Source organism: Oncorhynchus mykiss, chromosome 12, assembly GCF_057628025.1.
Source record: "Oncorhynchus mykiss isolate SJ-2025 chromosome 12, ASM5762802v1, whole genome shotgun sequence".
Classification (NCBI taxonomy): Eukaryota; Metazoa; Chordata; class Actinopteri; order Salmoniformes; family Salmonidae; genus Oncorhynchus; species Oncorhynchus mykiss.
In genome coordinates this window covers 81,622,501-81,642,292 of record NC_143033.1, presented here as the reverse complement: position 1 = coordinate 81,642,292, position 19,792 = coordinate 81,622,501, and the positions used below count along the sequence as shown (strand labels likewise).

The window sequence follows — 19,792 nt, the reverse complement described above, 5'->3', positions numbered from 1 at the left end:
CTCTTCCTACAGTGTCTATTTTCAGTCAGAGACAAAGTCAGGATGAGAAGTATCACACTGTTCAGGTCCTTACACACAATTACAAAAAATGTGGACAACAAAAATAAAACATCACAATCACAGGGCCAGAACTCAGACTGTACAGACAAATCCATTGTCTGGTTGTCCCTGTGCCAGCAGCAAGTCTGTCCCTTTTGTGTCAAGAAAGAACAGCATGACATAATGGCCTCTTGGAGACTGGCAGCACAGTTTAGGGAAACAAGATAGCCTTCATGTAATAGTTTTTCTCATTGTACTGCTTTACCCTACTTTAAATATATTGCATGGAAGGCAATGCACAATTGAGGTAGCAAGATGAAAGACCTATATCGATGTTGTACGACTCGTTTTGTTGTGTTCTACATAGCCTAAGTTAGTCTGATGGCAGTGTACAGACAATAAAGATTTTAACTCTTGACATACTTTAAATTAACTCTCCAAGGCAGTTTCCAGAAGTAAGCTCTCTGTGGACACATAATGCTACAATTACAAGCTGCTGTTACAGTGGCAAATCTCCCATGGTAATTCTAGTTATCTTCATCAGTGTCTCTGAATGTGATAATTGCGTCATATAAATAATACTGTAGATAAGGTAGATAAGGTATAGTTCTCTCTGTGGTGTCCACAATGGCCATTTTGACCTAATTACGTATAACTCTGGACTGTGTAATATGTGTGTATGATTAATGCTCTGGTTTATGAGGTACCTGACTCTAACTGACAATTAATATGGACCAGTCCCACCAGTCATATAAATAGGGCTTTTTACATTAGATGACTACATTAGATGACCTCTGAATGTTGGTATGCACTGCCTCTTTCTCTGCAGTGTCATCATCAAGCAAATGAAGCATGATAATGATAATAGTGGGTGCTGGTACTGTAAAACTCAGCTGGAAAAATAATGTGACATATACTGTATGGGACCCCTAGTTTGGGGAGCGCCCGTGGGGTGGGGGGTGATATAATATACTAGCCTAAACAATATATACCGACAAAAGCACATACTACAGGTCACGGAAAGACCTACAATTGAATTATTTATTTTTTACATTTTGTTTGGGGGGGTAACTGTGAGGTAACTGTTTCTAAAAGGACATTCTATTCCAAAATAAATAAAAATTCTAAAATAGATTTTCCCACTCCGGAAATGAGCCCAATAACATATCGGTCCATATTACCAGGCAGGTGTGTTATTTAGCAATAAGCATTGTCACCTGATGTAGCCCACCTGATGCTAACTCTTAGATCTAAACATTAGGCTATCTTGTTGCCAGTTAGGAACATATTGATGACTTGAATGCCCCCCAAAAAATTCCACTGGCCAAGGACCCGTGTTACATTTAGCCATTAGCGAGCTCTGACGAGCATAAACCATGGCGCTGATAAAAAATATGGTTCTAAAATAGTGCATTTTAACAGATTTTGGGGATTGAGAAATAAGTGTAGTAACACTAGAAAGCTCCGTGGTCCTCCGCTATTTACAGTGGCCATCATAACTGCTTTCAAATGTGGCTTTTCCCGCGACTGTATTAAGAATGTTGTACAATGACTGGGCATCCATGTGTCTCTCCCTGTGCAGCACTCGCAATTTGAGTGCTCCTCAAGAGGAATTTTACTTTCTCGCATAGAATGCGACAGGCTGAACAATTGAATAGGTAAACTATTCTACTATTGGGTTGTGTGATTTTGCAGTTGCTTACTCATGTTTTTGGTTGTGGAAAATTAAAATGTGGACAAGACATTTTTCATTATATATTTCAAAATTAGGGAGAGGTGTCATGCCCATAGAGGGCACAGGTGCATGTACCCCCACATATTTGTCTTATTTATATATAATATTATTATTATTATTTAAAAAAAATAATACTACTAGCCACCTAGCGATGTTATGCCCAGATAGGTTCCTAATCTCACAACCTCATAACTAGCGAAAATAAACCATTTCAGGCTATCAATCAAGTTAGAGTAGCTAGCTGGCATGCCTTTAGAAAAGCAAGCAATTACTATATGTCCTGAATAAGACTCACATTACTTTCAATCTTTAACCCACATTTTTGCAGAGATGCAGAAAAGCATATTTAGTTTCTTAACAAAAACTGTCAGGAGGATACAGACAGCTCAAGAGGTAACCTATGTTTAGATATGTAGAAAAATAAACAGTTTTGACATAGAATTAAGCATAATTACTATGGTTCTAGATTGCAGCAAAAAGCTGTTTTAGGTGTTTGAAAAATGCTAAATTCTCCAATTTCAGGACAGGGACATGTCCCCAATACGGATCAAAGGTCCCGGGTCTCATTTGAATCATAGGCTCGGCGGGACCCGGCCCAATTAAACCCCTGTGTACGCCTGAAGAGAAGATTTACAGAACAAGAACAAGTGTCATCTCCCTGTGACTTCACTGAGTCATTTAACTTCATATTTAATGTCCTGAAATCAAAAGCTCAGCCAGATCAAATAGCCTAATCATTAAAATGCTTACATGGAGACCTCAAATATTGACAAATCCTTGGAAGCCAGAGTCACTGTCACAGTGAAGAGTCATCACACAAGAGTCATCACACAAACATGTCAAAAGTCTAAACTGATTTAGCCTTCAATCATGACCAGATCGTCCATCTGCTCTGTAGAGAGGGAGGGAGGACTGAATTCCAGCTCAAGAAGCATTCATCACTCCCTCCCTACCCTCCCTGACCCCTGTCCTAGGCCTCTCCCATGTTATTGAAACCTATATACTAGCTGTTGAGTAACTGTTTGAGTTTCTGTTTTCAAACCTTCGATGGCCCCTCTATGCAAACAGTGAAATCCACCAGGAGGGATTCAGAGAATGCACTAGGACAAACAGATCAGATACTCTTTAAAACACACATCTGATTCTGATCCCAGAGCAGGTCAAATGAAGCCCTCAGATCAGAGGACAGTAACAGTTAGGACATGATGAAGGGGAAGAATGTATATAAAGTCACGGACACAGTACTTAACCATCGATACAACATTTAAGTAACCCTCCCCCGACAGCGTCAGTCCTGCAAGGTGCTACTGGAATGTGGCTCAGTGCCAGTCATCCTGTGGTAGCTACCTATTTGTTTAATTTTTTTCCAGTCTGCGCCACCAACCTGCCTGAGAGGACACTGGGACAGATCACCATTTAATGGTAACTTTTTGCTTCTAATTAACTTCTTTGGGACTGGGGGGCAGTATTGAGTAGCCTGGATAAAAAGGTGCCCAGAATAAACTGCCTGCTACTTAGGCCTAAAAGCTAGAATATGCATATAATATGCATATAAGATTTGGATAGAACACACTCTGAAGTTTCTAAAACTGTTTGAATGATGCCTGTGAGTATAACAGAACTCATAAGGCAGGCAAAAACCTGAGAAAAAATCCAACCAGGAAGTGGGAAACCTGATGTTAGTAGTTTTTCAAGTCATTGCCTATCGAATATACAGTGTCTATGGGGTAATATTGCACTTCCTATGGCTTCCACTAGATGTCAACAGTCTTGCAGAGTGCCATGAGCTCAGTCTCGTGCGCTCCCGTGAGAGTTAGCTGCATTCCATTGCATTTTTAAAGACAAAGGAATTCTCCGGTTGAAAGATTATTGAAGATTTTGATCAAAACATCCTAAAGATTGATTCTATACTTTGTTTGACATGTCTCTACGAACTGTAACATGACTTTCCGTCTGAACTTTCGCCTGGACCTGCCTGCGCCTCGTGAGTTTGGATTGTGTACTAAACATGCGAACAAAAAGGAGGTATTTGGACATAAAATATGGACTTTATCGAACAAAACAAACATTTATTGTGGAACTGGGATTCCTGTGAGTGCATTCTGATGAAGATCATCAAAGGTAGGGGAATATTTATAATGCTATTTCTGACTTCTGTTGACTCCACAACATGGCAGGTATCTGCATGGCTTGTTTTTGTGTCTGAGCGCCGTACTCAGATTATTGCATGGTTTGCTTTTTCCGTAAAGTTTTTTTGAAATATGACACAGCGGTTGCATTAAGGAGAAGTAGATCTAAAATTCCATGCATAACACTTGTATCTTTTAGCAATGTTTATTATGAGTATTTCTGTAAATTGATGTGGCTCTCTGCAAAATCACCGGATGTTTTGGAACTACTGAACATAACGCGCCAATGTAATCTGAGGTTTTTGGATATAAATATTAACTTTATCGAACAAAACATACATGTAACATGAAGTCTTATAAGTGTCATCTGATGAAGATCATCAAAGGTTAGTGATTAATTTTATCTCTATTTCTGATTTTTGTGACTCCTCTCTTTGGCTGGAAAAATGTCTGTGTTTTTCTGTGATTAGGTACTGACCTAGCATATTTGTTTGGTGTGCTTTCGTCGTAAAGCCTTTTTGAAATCGGACACTGTGGCTGCATTTACAACAAGTATATCTTTAAAATGGTGTAAAATAGTTGTATGCTTGAGGAATTTTAATTATGGGATTTCTGTTGTTTTGAATTTGGCGCCCTGCAATTTCACTGGCTGTTGGCGAGGTGGGACACTACCGTCCCACATATCCCAGAGAGGTTAACCAAGGACCTCTCTTCTGAATTCACTCAAATACATTTTGCCTGCTTATAATGAGGATTGAAAAGTCATTTCTTTCTGTCAAGCTGTTAGTCATTCTCACATTAGAGTTTACTTGGTGAATATTAGCCTGTAACTGAACAGCACAAATGTGTGCAACCACCGAATTGCTTTTGCTAATACATTGTTACATCATAAAGTTGACTTACATTCACTTTCATTTTCTCCTCCAAAATTGTGTTTGTTTATTTTTTTTATGGGATGTGACGCAAACACTTATCCACCTTCTTTGCTATTCCTTGTCTTTGCTATTCACTCTATCTCCTCTTACTCTGTCAGAGGCATGTGGAGTGACTGATAATAATGTTTGAGAACTCTGCTCTGAGATAATTACGAACTGGGCCATTTAAATTACAAGGTAAGGTTTTTGATTGTTTATAGATGGTTGGTTGTTTTGTCTGATACTCCCATGGCCTAAGGGCTCAGACAGGGGCCTGACAGCTATCTGATTATCTCATGGTGCCTGTAGACTAGAGGTCGACCGATTAATCGGAATGGCCGATTAAATAGGGCCAATTTCAAGTTTTCATAACAATCGGAAATCGATATTTTTGGACACCGATTTGGACAAATTAATATTATTATTTTTTATAATATTTTTTTTACACCTTTATTTAATCTTTATTTAACTAGGCAAGTCAGTTAAAAACACATTATTATTATTTTTGTAAAATATTTTGTTGTTGAATTTTACCCCCTTTTTTCCCCCCAATTTCATGGTATCCAATTGTTTGTAGCTACTATCTTGTCTCATCGCTACAACTCCCGTACGGGCTCGAGAGAGACGAAGGTTGAAAGTCATGCGTCCTCCGATACACAACCCAACCAAGCCGCACTGCTTCTAAACACAGTGCACATCCAACCCAGAAGCCAGCCGCATCAATGTGTTGGAGGAAACACCATGCACCTGGCAACCTTGGTTAGCATGCACTGCGCCCGGCCCGCCACAGGAGTCACTGGCGCGCAATGAGACAAGGAGACAAGGATATCCCTACCGGCCAAGCCCTCCCTAACTCGGACGATGTTATGCCAATTGTGCGTCGCCCCACGGACCTCCCGGTCAGGGGCAGAACGACAGATTTTTACCTTGTCAGTTCAGGGATTCAATCTTGCAACCTTACAGTTAACTAGTCCAACGCTCTAACCACCTGCCTCTCATTGTACTCCATGAGGAGCCTGCCTGTTACGCGAATGCAGTAAGCCAAGGTAAGTTGCTAGCTAGCATTAAACTTATCTTACAAAAAACAGTCAATCAATCATAATCACTAGTTAACTACACATGGTTGAGGATATTACTAGTTTATCTAGCGTGTCCTGCGTTGCATATAATCGATGTGGTGTGTATTCGCGAAAAAGGACTTTCCTTGCTCCAATGTGTACCTAACCATAAACATCAATGCATTTCTTAAAATCAATACACAGAAGTATATATTTTTAAACCTGCATATTTAGCTAAAATAAATCCAGGTTAGCAGGCAATATTAACCAGGTGAAAATGTGTCACTTCTCTTGCGTTCATTGCACGCAGTCAGGGTATATGCAACAGTTTGGGCCGCCTAATTTGCCAGAATTTTACTTAATTATGACATAACATTGAAGGTTGTGCAATGTAACAGGAATATTTAGACTTCTGGATGCCACCTGTTAGATAAAATGCGGAACGGTTATGTATTTCACTGAAAGAATAAACGTCTTGTTTTCGAGATGATAGTGTAACGGATCTCGTCCTCCTCTTTTGAGGAGGAGTAGCGAGAAGGATCGGAGGATCAATGCGCAGCGTGGTAATTGTCCATAATGTTTAATCAAACACAACAGAACACTGGAACAAAACAATAAACGTGAATAAACGAAACAGTGGTAACAAACACTGACACGGAAGACAAACACCCACAACTCAAAAGTGAAACCAGGCTACCTAAGTATGATTCTCAATCAGGGACAACAATTGACAGCTGCCTCTGATTGAGAACCATACTAGGCCGGACACAGAAATCCCAAATTATAGAAAAACGAACATAGACAACCCACCCAACTCACGCCCTGACCATACTAAACAAAGACATGACAAAGGAACTAAGGTCAGAACATGACAGATAGTTTCCGGATTCTACCATTTTAATGACCTAAGGCTCGTATTTCTGTGTGTTATTATGTTATAACTAAGTCTATGATTCGATAGAGCAGTCTGACTGAGCGGTGGTAGGCACCAGCAGGCTCGTAAGCATTAATTCAAACAGCACTTTCGTGCGTTTTGCCAGCAGCTCTTTGCTGTGCTTCAAGCATTGCGCTGTTAATGACTTCAAACCCATCAACTCCCGAGATCAGGCTGGTGTAACCGATGTGAAATGGCTAGCTAGTTAGTGGGGTGCACGCTAATAGCGTTTCAAACGTCACTTGCTCTGAGACTTGGAGTAGTTATTCCCCTTTCTCTGCATGGTAACGCTGCGTCGAGGGTGGCTGTTATCGATGTGTTCCTGGTTTGAGCCCAGGTAGGGGAGAGGAGAGGGACGGAACCTATTCTGTTACACTGGCAATACTAAAGTGCCTATAAGAACATCCAATAGTCAAAGGTATATGAAATACACATGGTATAGAGAGAAATAGTCCTATAATTCCTATAATAACTACAACCTAAAACTTCTTACCTGGGAATATTGAGGACTCATGTTAAAAGGATCCACCAGCTTTCATATGTTTTCATGTTCTGAGCAAGGAACTTAAACGTTAGCTTTCTTACATTGCACATATTGCACTTTTACTTTCTTCTCCAACACTTTGTTTTTGCATTATTTAAACCAAATTGAACATGTTTCATTATTTATTTGAGGTTAAATTGATTTTATTGATGTATTATATTAATTTAAAATAAGTGTTCATTCAGTATTGTTGTAATTTGTCATTATTACAAATAAATGTAAAAAATCGTCCGATTAATCGATATCGGATTTTTTTGGTCCTCCAATAATCGGTATCGGCGTTGAAAAATCATAATCGGTCGACCTCTACTGCAGACAGCTGTGGAATTACATAAAATACCGTTTTAGACGGCCAGACATGAACTCATGACCCTTCTGGTCACAGAGCCACAGCCAAGATGCACGCCTGTGTGTACTTAAACACAGGAAAGATCTCATCACATGCATTGAGTGTTTTTCATTACAGCTATCTTGAGTTCTCAACTATCTTGACTACATGAAGCCAGCTCAGATTTTTGTCCTCTCAACAACATATTAATCACAAGATAAGAAGGAAGTGGCTAAAGATGGAGAGGAGTTGGCAGGGTGTCCAGAGAAGAGTGAGATTGTGAGAAATAATTACTTTTTGGAGGAGAGGAACGGTCACACAGAACATTGGGTCAGACAGAAACCAAATAAACTAGTTAGGATTGATTCTCCTCTGAGACCTCTCTGGCAGGAGGTACAGCACTGACTGCACAATAAAGGTAATTCAATCTCTGGATGGTATTTTAGTCTGGTATTGTGGTTGGGTACTCTCAATGTGCCCCTCATTGACCACCACCCAGACAAAACTTCTCTAACTCCTGACCCCAGCTGTCTCAGCCTCCAGTATTTATGCTGCAGTAGTTTATGTGTCGGGGGGCTAGGGTCAGTCTGTTATATCTGGAGTATTTCTCCTGTCTTATCTGGTGTCCTGTGTGAATTTAAGTAGTGCGTTCTCTAATTATCTCTCTCTCTCTCTCTTTCTCTCTTTCTTTCTCTCTCTCTCTCGGAGGACCTGAGCCCTAGGACCATGCCTCAGGACTACCTGGCCTGATGACTCCTTGCTGTCCTCAGTCCACCTGGCTGTGTTGCTGCTCCATTTTCAACTGTTCTGCCTGTGGCTATGGAACCCTGACCTGTTCACCGGACGTGCTATCTGTCCCAGACCTGCTCTCTAAAGACAGCAGGAGTGGTAGAGATACTTTGAATGATCGGCTATGAAAAGCCAACTGACATTTATTCCTGAGGTGCTGACTTGTTGCACCCTCGACAACTACTGTGATTATTATTCTTTGACCCTGCTGGTCATCTATGAACATTTGAACATCTTGGCCATGTTCTGTTATAATCTCCACCCGACACAGCCAGAAGAGGACTGGCCACCCCTCATAGCCTGGTTCCTCTCTATGTTTCTTCCTAGGTTCTGGCCTTTCTAGGGAGTTTTTCCTAGCCACCGTGCTTCTACACCTGCATTGCTTGCTGTTTGGGGTTTTAGGCGCTGGGTTTCTGTACAGCGCTTTGAGATATCAGCTGATGTAAGAAGGGCTTTATAAATACATTTGATTTTATTTGAACTCCTATACTTCCAGTACATTACACTGAGCTAGAGGCAAAGTGATTGAGCCCCTGGCTTTGCACAATGCAGGGTGAAGGTGTGCCTCTAGTTACGCTTATACCTCTTCTCCTCACAGAGCAATTAGCATTTCCCATAATAAATCCATTGTGAATGTATTGTCCTACTCCTTATCATCTTCTCTTTATCTGGCCTTGAACTATATGGGAGCTTAGCACTGCAGGCGCGGGAGTGTGATAATTGTTTTTTCCTCCTCTTTAGCGTGGGAAGGGTGGAAAAGCCTGAGGGGAAACTGATACTGTCACCGCCTCCTGATCCACACTCAGATTCACTCTCAGATCCACTCTCAGATCCACTCTCAGATCCACACTCAGATCCACTCTCAGATCCACTCTCAGATCCACTCTCAGATCAACACTCAGATCCACTCATCAGATCCAAAATTAGATCCACTCTCAGATCCACACTCAGATCCACTCTCAGATCCACACTCAGATCCACACTATCAGATCCACTCTCCAATCCACTCTCAGATCTACACTCTCAGATCCACATCCTCAAATCCATTCTCAGATCCACTCTCAGATCCACACTCAGATCCACTCTCAGATCCACACTCTCAGATCCACTCTCAGATCCACACTCTCAGATCCACTCTCAGATCCACTCTCAGATCCACTCTCAGATCCACTCATCAGATCCAAAATCAGATCCACTCTCAGATCCACACTCAGATCCACTCTCAGATTCACACTCAGATCCACGCTATCAGATCCACTCTCCGATCCACTCGCAGATCTACTTTCAGATCCACACCCTCAAATCCACTCTCAGATCCACTCTCAGATCCACACTCAGATCCACACTCTCAGATCCACTCTCAGATCCACACTCAGATCCACTCTCAGATCCACACTCAGATCCACACTCAGATCCACACTCTCAGATCCACTCTCAGATCCACTCTCAGATCCACACTCTCAGAACCACTCTCAGATCCACTCTCAGATCCAAACTCAGATCCACTCTCAGATCCACTCTCAGATCTACACTCTCAGATCCACTCACAGATCCTTTAATGGAGAGTGTTCCTCTCAATAAACAGTCTTCTCTATGGCAATGTTGCCTAACTAACATAATGAAGTGTGTCCAATTCAGAAACACTGTAAATGGTAGTGAGTCAGCCAGGTGCTCATCATCTCAGCGACTGTAATATTAAAACCCAGCATTCAAAGCCGCCATACCTGGAAAACACTCAATATGACACACCAGCTTTCAAAAGTCTGTTTAGAGTATAGTAAGTCCTTTGTTTATGTTCAAGGTTCTTCTGTGCTGTGACTGTCTGATGGAACAAAGTGCTAGCTCAGCACTCCAGACAGACACCTGGTAATCCCATGCCCTCAGACTCCAGTGACACACTGTGCCAGCCAGCCACCTCATTACTAAGTGGTGAACTAAAAGCCATCTGGGTAAACCCACAGACTATAAAAGCACTGGAGAGATGAACTCGAGTTCAGCGTAGTAGCTATTGAACTGGAGTTCAGCGTAGTAGTTATTGAACTGGAGTTCAGCGTAGTAGCTATTGAACTGGAGTTCAGCGTAGTAGCTATTGAACTGGAGTTCAGCGTAGTAGCTATTGAACTGGAGTTCAGCGTAGTAGTTATTGAACTGGAGTTCAGCGTAGTAGCTATTGAACTGGAGTTCAGCGTAGTAGTTATTGAACTGGAGTTCAGCGTAGTAGCTATTGAACTGGAGTTCAGCGTTGTAGCTATTGAACTGGAGTTCAGGGTAGTAGCTATTGAACTGGAGTTCAGCGTAGTAGCTATTGAACTGGAGTTCAGTGCAGTAGCTATTGAACTGGAGTTCAGCGTAGTAGCTATTGAACTGGAGTTCAGGGTAGTAGCTATTGAACTGGAGTTCAGCGTAGTAGCTATTGAACTGGAGTTCAGCGTAGTAGCTATTGAACTGGAGTTCAGCGTAGTAGCTATTGAACTGGAGTTCAGCGTTGTAGCTATTGAACTGGAGTTCAGCGTAGTAGCTATTGAACTGGAGTTCAGCGTAGTAGCTATTGAACTGGAGTTCAGCGTAGTAGCTATTGAACTGGAGTTCAGCGTAGTAGCTATTGAACTGGAGTTCAGCGTTGTAGCTATTGAACTGGAGTTCAGCGTAGTAGCTATTGAACTGGAGTTCAGCGTAGTAGCTATTGAACTGGAGTTCAGCGTAGTAGCTATTGAACTGGAGTTCAGCGTAGTAGCTATTGAACTGGAGTTCAGCGTAGTAGCTATTGAACTGGAGTTCAGCGTAGTAGCTATTGAACTGTAGTTCAGCGTAGTAGCTATTGAACTGGAGTTCAGCGTAGTAGCTATTGAACTGGAGTTCAGCGCAGTAGCTATTGAACTGGAGTTCAGCGTAGTAGCTATTGAACTGGAGTTCAGCGTAGTAGCTATTGAACTGGAGTTCAGCGTAGTAGCTATTGAACTGGAGTTCAGCGTAGTAGCTATTGAACTGGAGTTCAGCGTAGTAGCTATTGAACTGGAGTTCAGTGCAGTAGCTATTGAACTGTAGTTCAGCGTAGTAGCTGATGCACTGACTTATAAAGTAATCAAACCTGGCGAAAGAAATAAACAGGTTACCTATAGGCTAATAAATCTTATGAGCTCCAATGTCATGGATAGTGCTTCAGGCAGCATTTTTGGGAATATAAAATCAAATCAAATGTTATTTGTCACATGTTTCATAAACAACAGGTGTAGACCAACAGTGAAATGCTTATTGACCAATATGATAACGTTTTCTGTAAATCCCCTCAATATTTTAGGCAAATGTCACACAAATTGTTTTTTATCATGTTAGGAATGACAGCAGCATAGTTGTTTTATGTTGCGGTTTCAATCAAGGTGCAGTCAAGGTATACAGGGGCAGGAGCAAATGGAAATAAAGCAGTTATCTTCACCCCTGGCTCTCTGGTACTTAAAATAGCTTGCCCTGAGTTTATTACATAGAAAGTATATTGTTAGTACACAGGTATAAGAGCAACTAGATTTAATTATAGCCAACTATAGCCTACATAGAAAGTATATTGTTAGTACACAGGTATAAGAGCAACTAGATTTAATTATAGCCAACTATAGCCTACCTTGAATTCCACTGACAGTTGAGGGATGTATTCCAGAGTCCAGAGTGCCCTAACAAGTGATGCCAACTGCTCAGTGACTTCACCTCTGGCATGCTGCGTGTCTTCACTTTTAACAATCCCATTAATTCTCCTTCGACTCAAATCCAATTTGTACCGCTCCAACCCGAGATACTCTGCGAGCAGGTCAGTGTTGCTCAAGCACTGGACCACGGCGTTCATGAAACAGGTGTTCCCATGATTTTTCAAGCCTAGAACACCTGGAATTTTGACACCATAGCACCATAAAACCCTCTCTTTCACCGAGCAACGGGAAGAAGCTATCGAATTATTTTTAACAGAATCATCCCCGGCGACCTGGACATCCTCTTTGATATTTTCTGAGTTGGTACTGATGTTACAAGGTGTCCCGTCACGAAACCCTCCATCGTCATCCTCTGCGCCCTGAACTGCAACATCTCCAAAGTGGGTAAAAGTGCCCAAAGTTTTGATAATTTTATTTACAAAACTCCCCACCGACTTCAATGATTTCTTTCGAAAAAGCCGTCCATGTTTCTGTTTGTTTTCCTTGCGCGTTGATGCCTTTGACGTGGCTTCATCCTTCACTCTGCAGTGTTTATCCATATCTTTATAATACTTTGCCGATGTTGGAGAATTCTGGAATTAATTTCGAGGCCAGTGTGCCACTTTTCTGCAGAGATTTCCCATCCGGATACCGTGAGGAGGACAGAACACCAGCGCACAGAGGTGAAACCATCGCGGAGCCATGGCACATCAACACATATCGACTCCGTGCAGCCGGTAAACGTCAAACATTTCATCACTTACTGAAACCCTTAATACTTGTTGACCAAATTACATGAGCTCCATCGATGTTCAACATTACCCTCGCCTTTTCTTGCCTCCTACTTGCAGCCTTTACGGGCATGTACACACGCACTTACCCATCGCTTCGAACTTCGTCTCGAAAGAGGCGTGTATTCATATGCGTAGTGTGTGACTATTCCCTCCCACTTTGATTCTAGTCCCTGTATCATCAAAGTAGTTTACACTGGCATAGTAGGCTATATAAACGCTGACTCACAAATTAATGTTTCCAGGTTTAACTTTTATTTTCATGAAAACAAACAGGTTGATGTTTCCAGGTTTAACTTTTATTCTCATGAAAACAATCAAGTTCATGTTTCCAGGTTGAACTTTTATTCTCATGAAAACAAACAGTTTTTCATGGTTGAATGTTGAAACAGTCATATTTTCTTTTTGGCAGGTTTTCTCTGTTAATATAAAATATATGGATTAGTCATGGACACGTTTTTGCATTTAGAACACACACACATATTAGCCAATCATATATTTCCCAATGTTTGGGAACCCCTGCTGTTTCAACCCACTGGCATGAAGGTCAGTGGTGAGGTGCTCACCTGAAGAGAGCAGTAACCAACCATACACAACAGATAGAAGGATATGATGGGAAATAAGCAGACATATTTCAGTCAGGTTCATCTCAAACATGAACTTTATGGAGTTTGTTGGTTGGGGAAAAAAAACAGTCTTTGCAAAAGCATAAGTGCACTCCTTTTACATTCACAACAATATCATTCAATACCTTGGAGAATGCCCTGGCAGAAATGGAGACCTTGTGAAATAATGTCTTGTTAATCTATACTCAGGCAATGAAATGGGAACACTAATAGGAGTGGGATCTTTAAAGGTCCAATGCAGCTTGTTCACCAGCTTGTCATCACCATTCGCCACCTATGTGGAGACACAAAGCATACATTATTATGGGATATCAGTGTTTCATTTAGTCTGCTGTCAGTGCAGTAAAATGGGTACAGTACAGACTATCTCATCTTACAAAGGCTTGATGAATGATGTCTCTGAGAGACAAAGAAATGTTGTGGCCTGAGATTAAATTGAACTGTATAAACCTATGCTGTTTCTTAATTTGAGCCAGTTTCTCACAGCAGGAAAATAATCCTGCAGCAACAGGAAATATTAATTATTATGTGGATTATAAATAATGGATATTTTTCTAGGGGTTTGATACATTCTACATTAGCATAAATCAAGTCTGAAACTATAAAGTGGAATTTACAAACAAGATTTAAGGTAACGCATCTGTATCTGTCACAAACTGGTCTCCATCGAGGGTGATGTGCATTCCATTAATGGATCCTGAGAGGGACCCTTCTAGTTCTCGTAAGGCAAACCCGTCATACACCTCCCAATAGCCAATCCGTCTCAGAAAATATACAGTATGTTAAATATTACAGGCCTTGATGTGCAGTAAACGAGGATCGTAGAATAGTTGTGTGAAGAACTCTCATTAAACTTCAAAATGCATACAATCACAATGTATCAAATCCACCCAACAGTTTCCAAAAGCGTATGCTCATTATTTTTCAACCAGGATTATAATATACAGAGTCTTTCACAATGACCAGTATTCATAATTCAAACTTTTTAATTAATGCAAGTCTGTGTCAAAATCTCTCCTCCTGTTTAAAAATGTTTATAAGCAGATGTATTGTGCATGCCAGCATTTATTGGCTGGTAAATACTTTTGGGAGATTTATAACTAAAGCCTTGACTTTCTCCTAATGAGTCCTTCACAGTATGCAAATAGAAACTGCTACCGTCTATCAAATAGTAAAATGCAGTGGTTAAAACATGGTTGTGTGGGAATGAGCCATAATCATCTCTGGGGTTGGCAGCTGTCTCCTTAGCCTCTCGGCCTTCGTTGCAACTGTTATTTGAAGTTATTTTTAGACCACAAATACCACATTTCCCTTTTAAAACGCAGGTGCCTTTCTATTTGTCCCTTGTTGAAAAATGTATTAACCTACAAAGAAGGAGCTCAGGAAAAGTGTTGATTTTACATCCTATGTGATTGTGCTCACCACTTTTCATGAAAAAACATGTGCTCCAGTAGTGTAGAGTTTAGACATACAGTGGGGAGAACAAGTATTTGATACACTGCCGATTTTGCAGGTTTTCCTACTTACAAAGCATGCAGAGGTCTGTAATTTTTACCATAGATACACTTCAACTGTGAGAGACGGAATCTAAAACAAAAATGCCGAAAATCACATTGTATGATTTTTAAGTAATTAATTTGCATTTTATTGCATGACATAAGTATTTGATCACCTACCAACCAGTAAGAATTCCGTCTCTCACAGACCTGTTAGTTTTTCTTTAAGAATCCCTCCTGTTCTCCACTCATTACCTGTATTAACTGCACCTGTTTGAACTCGTTACCTGTGTAAAAGACACCTGTCCACACACTCAATCAAACATACTTTAACCTCTCCACAATGGCCAAGACCAGAGAGCTGTGTAAGGACATCAGGGATAAAATTGTAGACCTGCACAAGGCTGGGATGGGCTACAGGACAATAGGCAAGCAGCTTGGTGAGAAGGCAACAACTGTTGGCGCAATTATTAGAAAATGGAAGAAGTTCAAGATGATGGTCAATCCCCCTCGGTCTGGGGCTCCATGCAAGATCTCACCTCATGGGCCATCAATGATCATGAGGAAGGTGAGGGATCAGCCCAGAACTACACGGCAGGACCTGGTCAATGACCTGAAGAGAGCTGGGACCACAGTCTCAAAGAAAACCATTAGTAACACACTACGCCGTCATGGATTAAAATCCTGCAGCGCACGCATGGATCCCCCTGCTCAAGCCAGCGCATGTCCAGGCCCGTCTGAAGTTTGACAATGACCATCTGGATGATCCAGAGGACGAATGGGAGAAGGTCATGTGGTCTGATGAGACAAAAATAGAGCTTTTTGGTCTAAACTCCACTCGCCGTGTTTGGAGGCAGAAGAAGGATGAGTACAACCCCAAGAACACCATCCCAACCGTGAAGCATGGAGGTGGAAACATCATTCTTTGGGGATGCTTTTCTGCAAAGGGGACAGGACGACTGCACCGTATTGAGGGGAGAATGGATGGGGCCATGTATCGTGAGATCTTGGCCAACAACCTTCTTCCCTCAGTAAGAGCATTGAAGATGGGTCGTGGCTGGGTCTTCCAGCATGACAACGACCCGAAACACACAGCCAGGGCAACTAAGGAGTGGCTCCGTAAGAAGCATCTCAAGGTCCTGGAGTGGCCTAGCCAGTCTCCAGACCTGAACCCAATAGAAAATCTTTGGAGGGAGCTGAAAGTCCGTATTGCCCAGCGACAGCCCCGAAACCTGAAGGATCTGGAGAAGGTCTGTATGGAGGAGTGGGCCAAAATCCCTGCTGCAGTGTGTGCAAACCTGGTCAAGAACTACAGGAAACGTATGATCTCTGTAATTGCAGGTTTCTGTACCAAATATTAAGTTCTGCTTTTCTGATGTATCAAATACTTATGTCATGCAATAAAATGCAAATTAATTAATTAAAAATCATATATTGTGATTTTCTGGATTTTCTCTACATGCTTTGTAAGTTGGAAAACCTGCAAAATCGGCAGTGTATCAAATACTCCCCACTGCACCTAGTCTATTGATGTAAAGAAATTATGCTAGCAAAAAGTATATTCTATTTATACACAAAACACCCTCAGTTAAAGATAAATAGAAAAGGTGTTTCTTTGAAAGTGCTGCAGTTTGATCCAGAGTCCTGAATCTAAAAAATCAGGTCCAAACGTCCATCATGAAGACATATGGATTGTACTCATGAAATACTCAATTATAATACTATGAAAACCAAGCCTCAAGAGAAATGATCTCTGTGGAATACCTCAAAATAACAATATTTTATGTGATGTTAGTGTGCTACTCAATGGATTGCTCTGGTCCACCAGTGAAATATATATGTTTTAAGTTAAACAAGGAGAGATCATTTTCCAATTAGGTTTTTTCTGTGAAGAAGTAAACGTCATCCTCGATTAAATGGGTGAAATAGACCATCTGGTTGCCTGAGTCATAGCTATGCCGTCTGCTTTAGGAACAAACAATCCCTTAGTAGAGAATACAATGCACTGTCATTGTCACTGCATTACGCTACTATGACATCTGGCGCTAAAATATGACCAGTGGCAAGGAGACGCGCGCACACACGACTCACTGTGCGATCAATAATCCATTGTGTTTCCATGGTAATAACTAAATAAATACTATGGTAGTCATTAACCCAATCAGAGTTTAATTCTCCCTCAATACTTTAGTCTGTTGTACAAATGAGTCTGACCTCAGTAAATGCTCTTCTATATCCTACTGTGGATGTTCCTTTCTGTCTGTGCTACTAGTGATGATCTGGTACTCCTCAGGGTGGTAGCAGACACTTCTAACCAGAGTATACAGTATATGTTGCTTCTATTTGTTTCACTGTTAAAATCAAATACTATTTGTTAAACTATTAGTCCTTTCTTCATATCAATAGCATTGTAACCAGATTATGTTATGAATAAACATGAGCCAAGGCTTGTGGTTTTTGAAAACGTTGTTTATCTGGTAGGCCCTAACACAGTGCAGAGGTTTCATGCCCACTAACTATAGGTATCTATAATTATATAATTTGGTGGGTGCTTATATTTGTCCTATTTCATGCATGTAAAAGTGTGTATTAATATGCATGTGTGAATTGGAAATGTGTATTTTTGCAAATCCCAACCCTCCTTGAGACACCCTTGGAAAATGGCCATTATCAACGGCGACCCTATTTGTACTTTGTAATGCTCATGGTTCTTTATCTCCATCATTGTTGTTTATCTTTATCTCCATGGTTCTTTATCTCCATCATTGTTGTTTATCTTTATCTCCATGGTTATTTATCTCCATCATTGTTGTTTATCTTTATCTCCATGGTGCTTTATCTCCATCATTGTTGTTTATCTTTATGTCCATGGTGCTTTATCTCCATCATTGTTGTTTATCTATATCTCCATGGTTCTTCATCGCCATCATTGTTGTTTATCTATATCTCTATGGTGCTTTATCTCCATCATTGTTGTTTATCTATATCTCTATGGTGCTTTATCTCCATCATTGTTGTTTATCTATATCTCTATGGTGCTTTATCTCCATCATTGTTGTTTATCTATATCTCCATGGTGCTTTATCTTCTTGATCTTTACCTGTCCCTCCCCTCCCCGCTGGCAATCGTCTTGCAGCCTCTGGTGGTGGCGATGGCTGTCACTCACACCCATCTGTGCCTGCTAGTCTCATGAGTGAAGCCACAGATCTTATCATCATTCCAGGTTGAAAGAAAACAACACAAAAAGTCAATGACTGGGAGAAATACAAACATGAATGCGTGACAGAAAGTATTGTTTTTCTTTCATCCGAGTTAAAAATGGCACAACTGTTGTTGCCCAACTAAATCACCACCAGAGGAATGCATTTGCATTTTCAGACAGCAGACATGGCTTACAATAGAAAGCCCCTGAGTTTCTGCTGCTAAGAAATGGAATGGGAAATCCACCACTGATGATGCTCCTGTCGTCAATCATGAATTCCACAGCGTTGCAGCCAGGTCATGTTGGGCACAGTGATATGTAGCACTTCTTCAGAGGTCTCCGTATGCCACATCCAGATGTCATTCTCAGAACGTGGCAAAGAGCTCAGATGAGCTACTATGAGATATACATCAAGATATATATGTTAAATTTAAGCACTTATTATCTGCCCATAATGAATCGATCTAGCTATTGAAAATTACTAATATAAATATCATGCTTAACAATATCTACTTTGGAGGACACAGGACATGACTTACAGTAAATGATAGTATAGCCCCCTCTACTGGTGTCATTTCAAAAGGCAAATGGGCTTCAAACTGAACAGCCAGTCAAGCAGAATCAGTTCCCTATTTGTATTCAGCACACAAATGGAATGTGATGGCGTATATTATGTGACCTTTTAGCCTGTTGTTTCACTCACATCGTTCACAGCGCTGTTATGGCTGGAGGTGATCAGGTGATGAACTCCTCTTTGAAGTCAGTGTAGCTGAAATGGCAGATCTGTGTTGCCTCTGTGCCCACAAAGAACTGGTTACCATCACCACGGGGCGCTATGGATGTCACCCCTTTCCAGCTGAACCTTCCTGCCAAAAAGTAGAAACCAAAGAATACATGTACAGGTAGTGTTCCTTGAGTAGTACAGTGGTGTATTAGATGCTTTTGGAAAATGCACACAGGATTACTGAAGTGAGAGGATAACTATAAAAGTGAATAAAGACCTCCATTCCAGACACTAGACTCACTTGATGTGTTTGAAGTTTGATGAGGCTCCTGAACAGAGGGAACTCCTGAGCCGACAATATGTTGCCTGTCTTCATCACAGACTGTGTTCACCCCATGTAGACAACAAGGGGAAATGCATGCTGAGTTCTGAGTTTTGTACTGCAGTCTATCTAACTAAGCCAGATATTAAACTCCTCTTACCGTGTTCCTTTTTTGAAGCCACCTTGCTGAACTTCTGTTTCACTGGGCCACGGCCCATTAAGAAGCTTGGTCTTGAGACTGATTTTCATGATATCCCCACTGGTGCAACAGTAGAAATAGTATAGCTGATCCCAGCCTTCCTCAGGGATCTGTACCATGAAGCAATAGTAAGTTATTCAGGCTGCAAACTGCAGTATGTTGAGGAAATAGCACTCTCACAAATGTATCAGGGCTCTACAGCCTACATTTTCCAACATAGGTGCACACGTGCTCCTTGTATGAGAGGTCAGCATAGAGCCCTGTGTATGTGTTAGTGCACTGTAT

General features: G+C 41.1%; 1 protein-coding gene across 1 annotated transcript in view; it reads right to left on the bottom strand.

Moving 5' to 3' along the window:
* LOC110538507 (ubiquitin carboxyl-terminal hydrolase 43) overlaps window positions 1-13,077 on the bottom strand; it is a 90,263-nt gene extending 77,186 nt beyond the window's left edge. Inside the window, exon 1 of the mRNA XM_036938592.2 lies at window positions 12,087-13,077. Within this exon, the coding sequence (XP_036794487.2) occupies window positions 12,087-12,707 (621 nt within the window). The 5' untranslated portion in view covers window positions 12,708-13,077. The remainder of the gene's footprint in view (window positions 1-12,086) is intronic.
* Window positions 13,078-19,792: the final 6,715 nt, after the last annotated feature.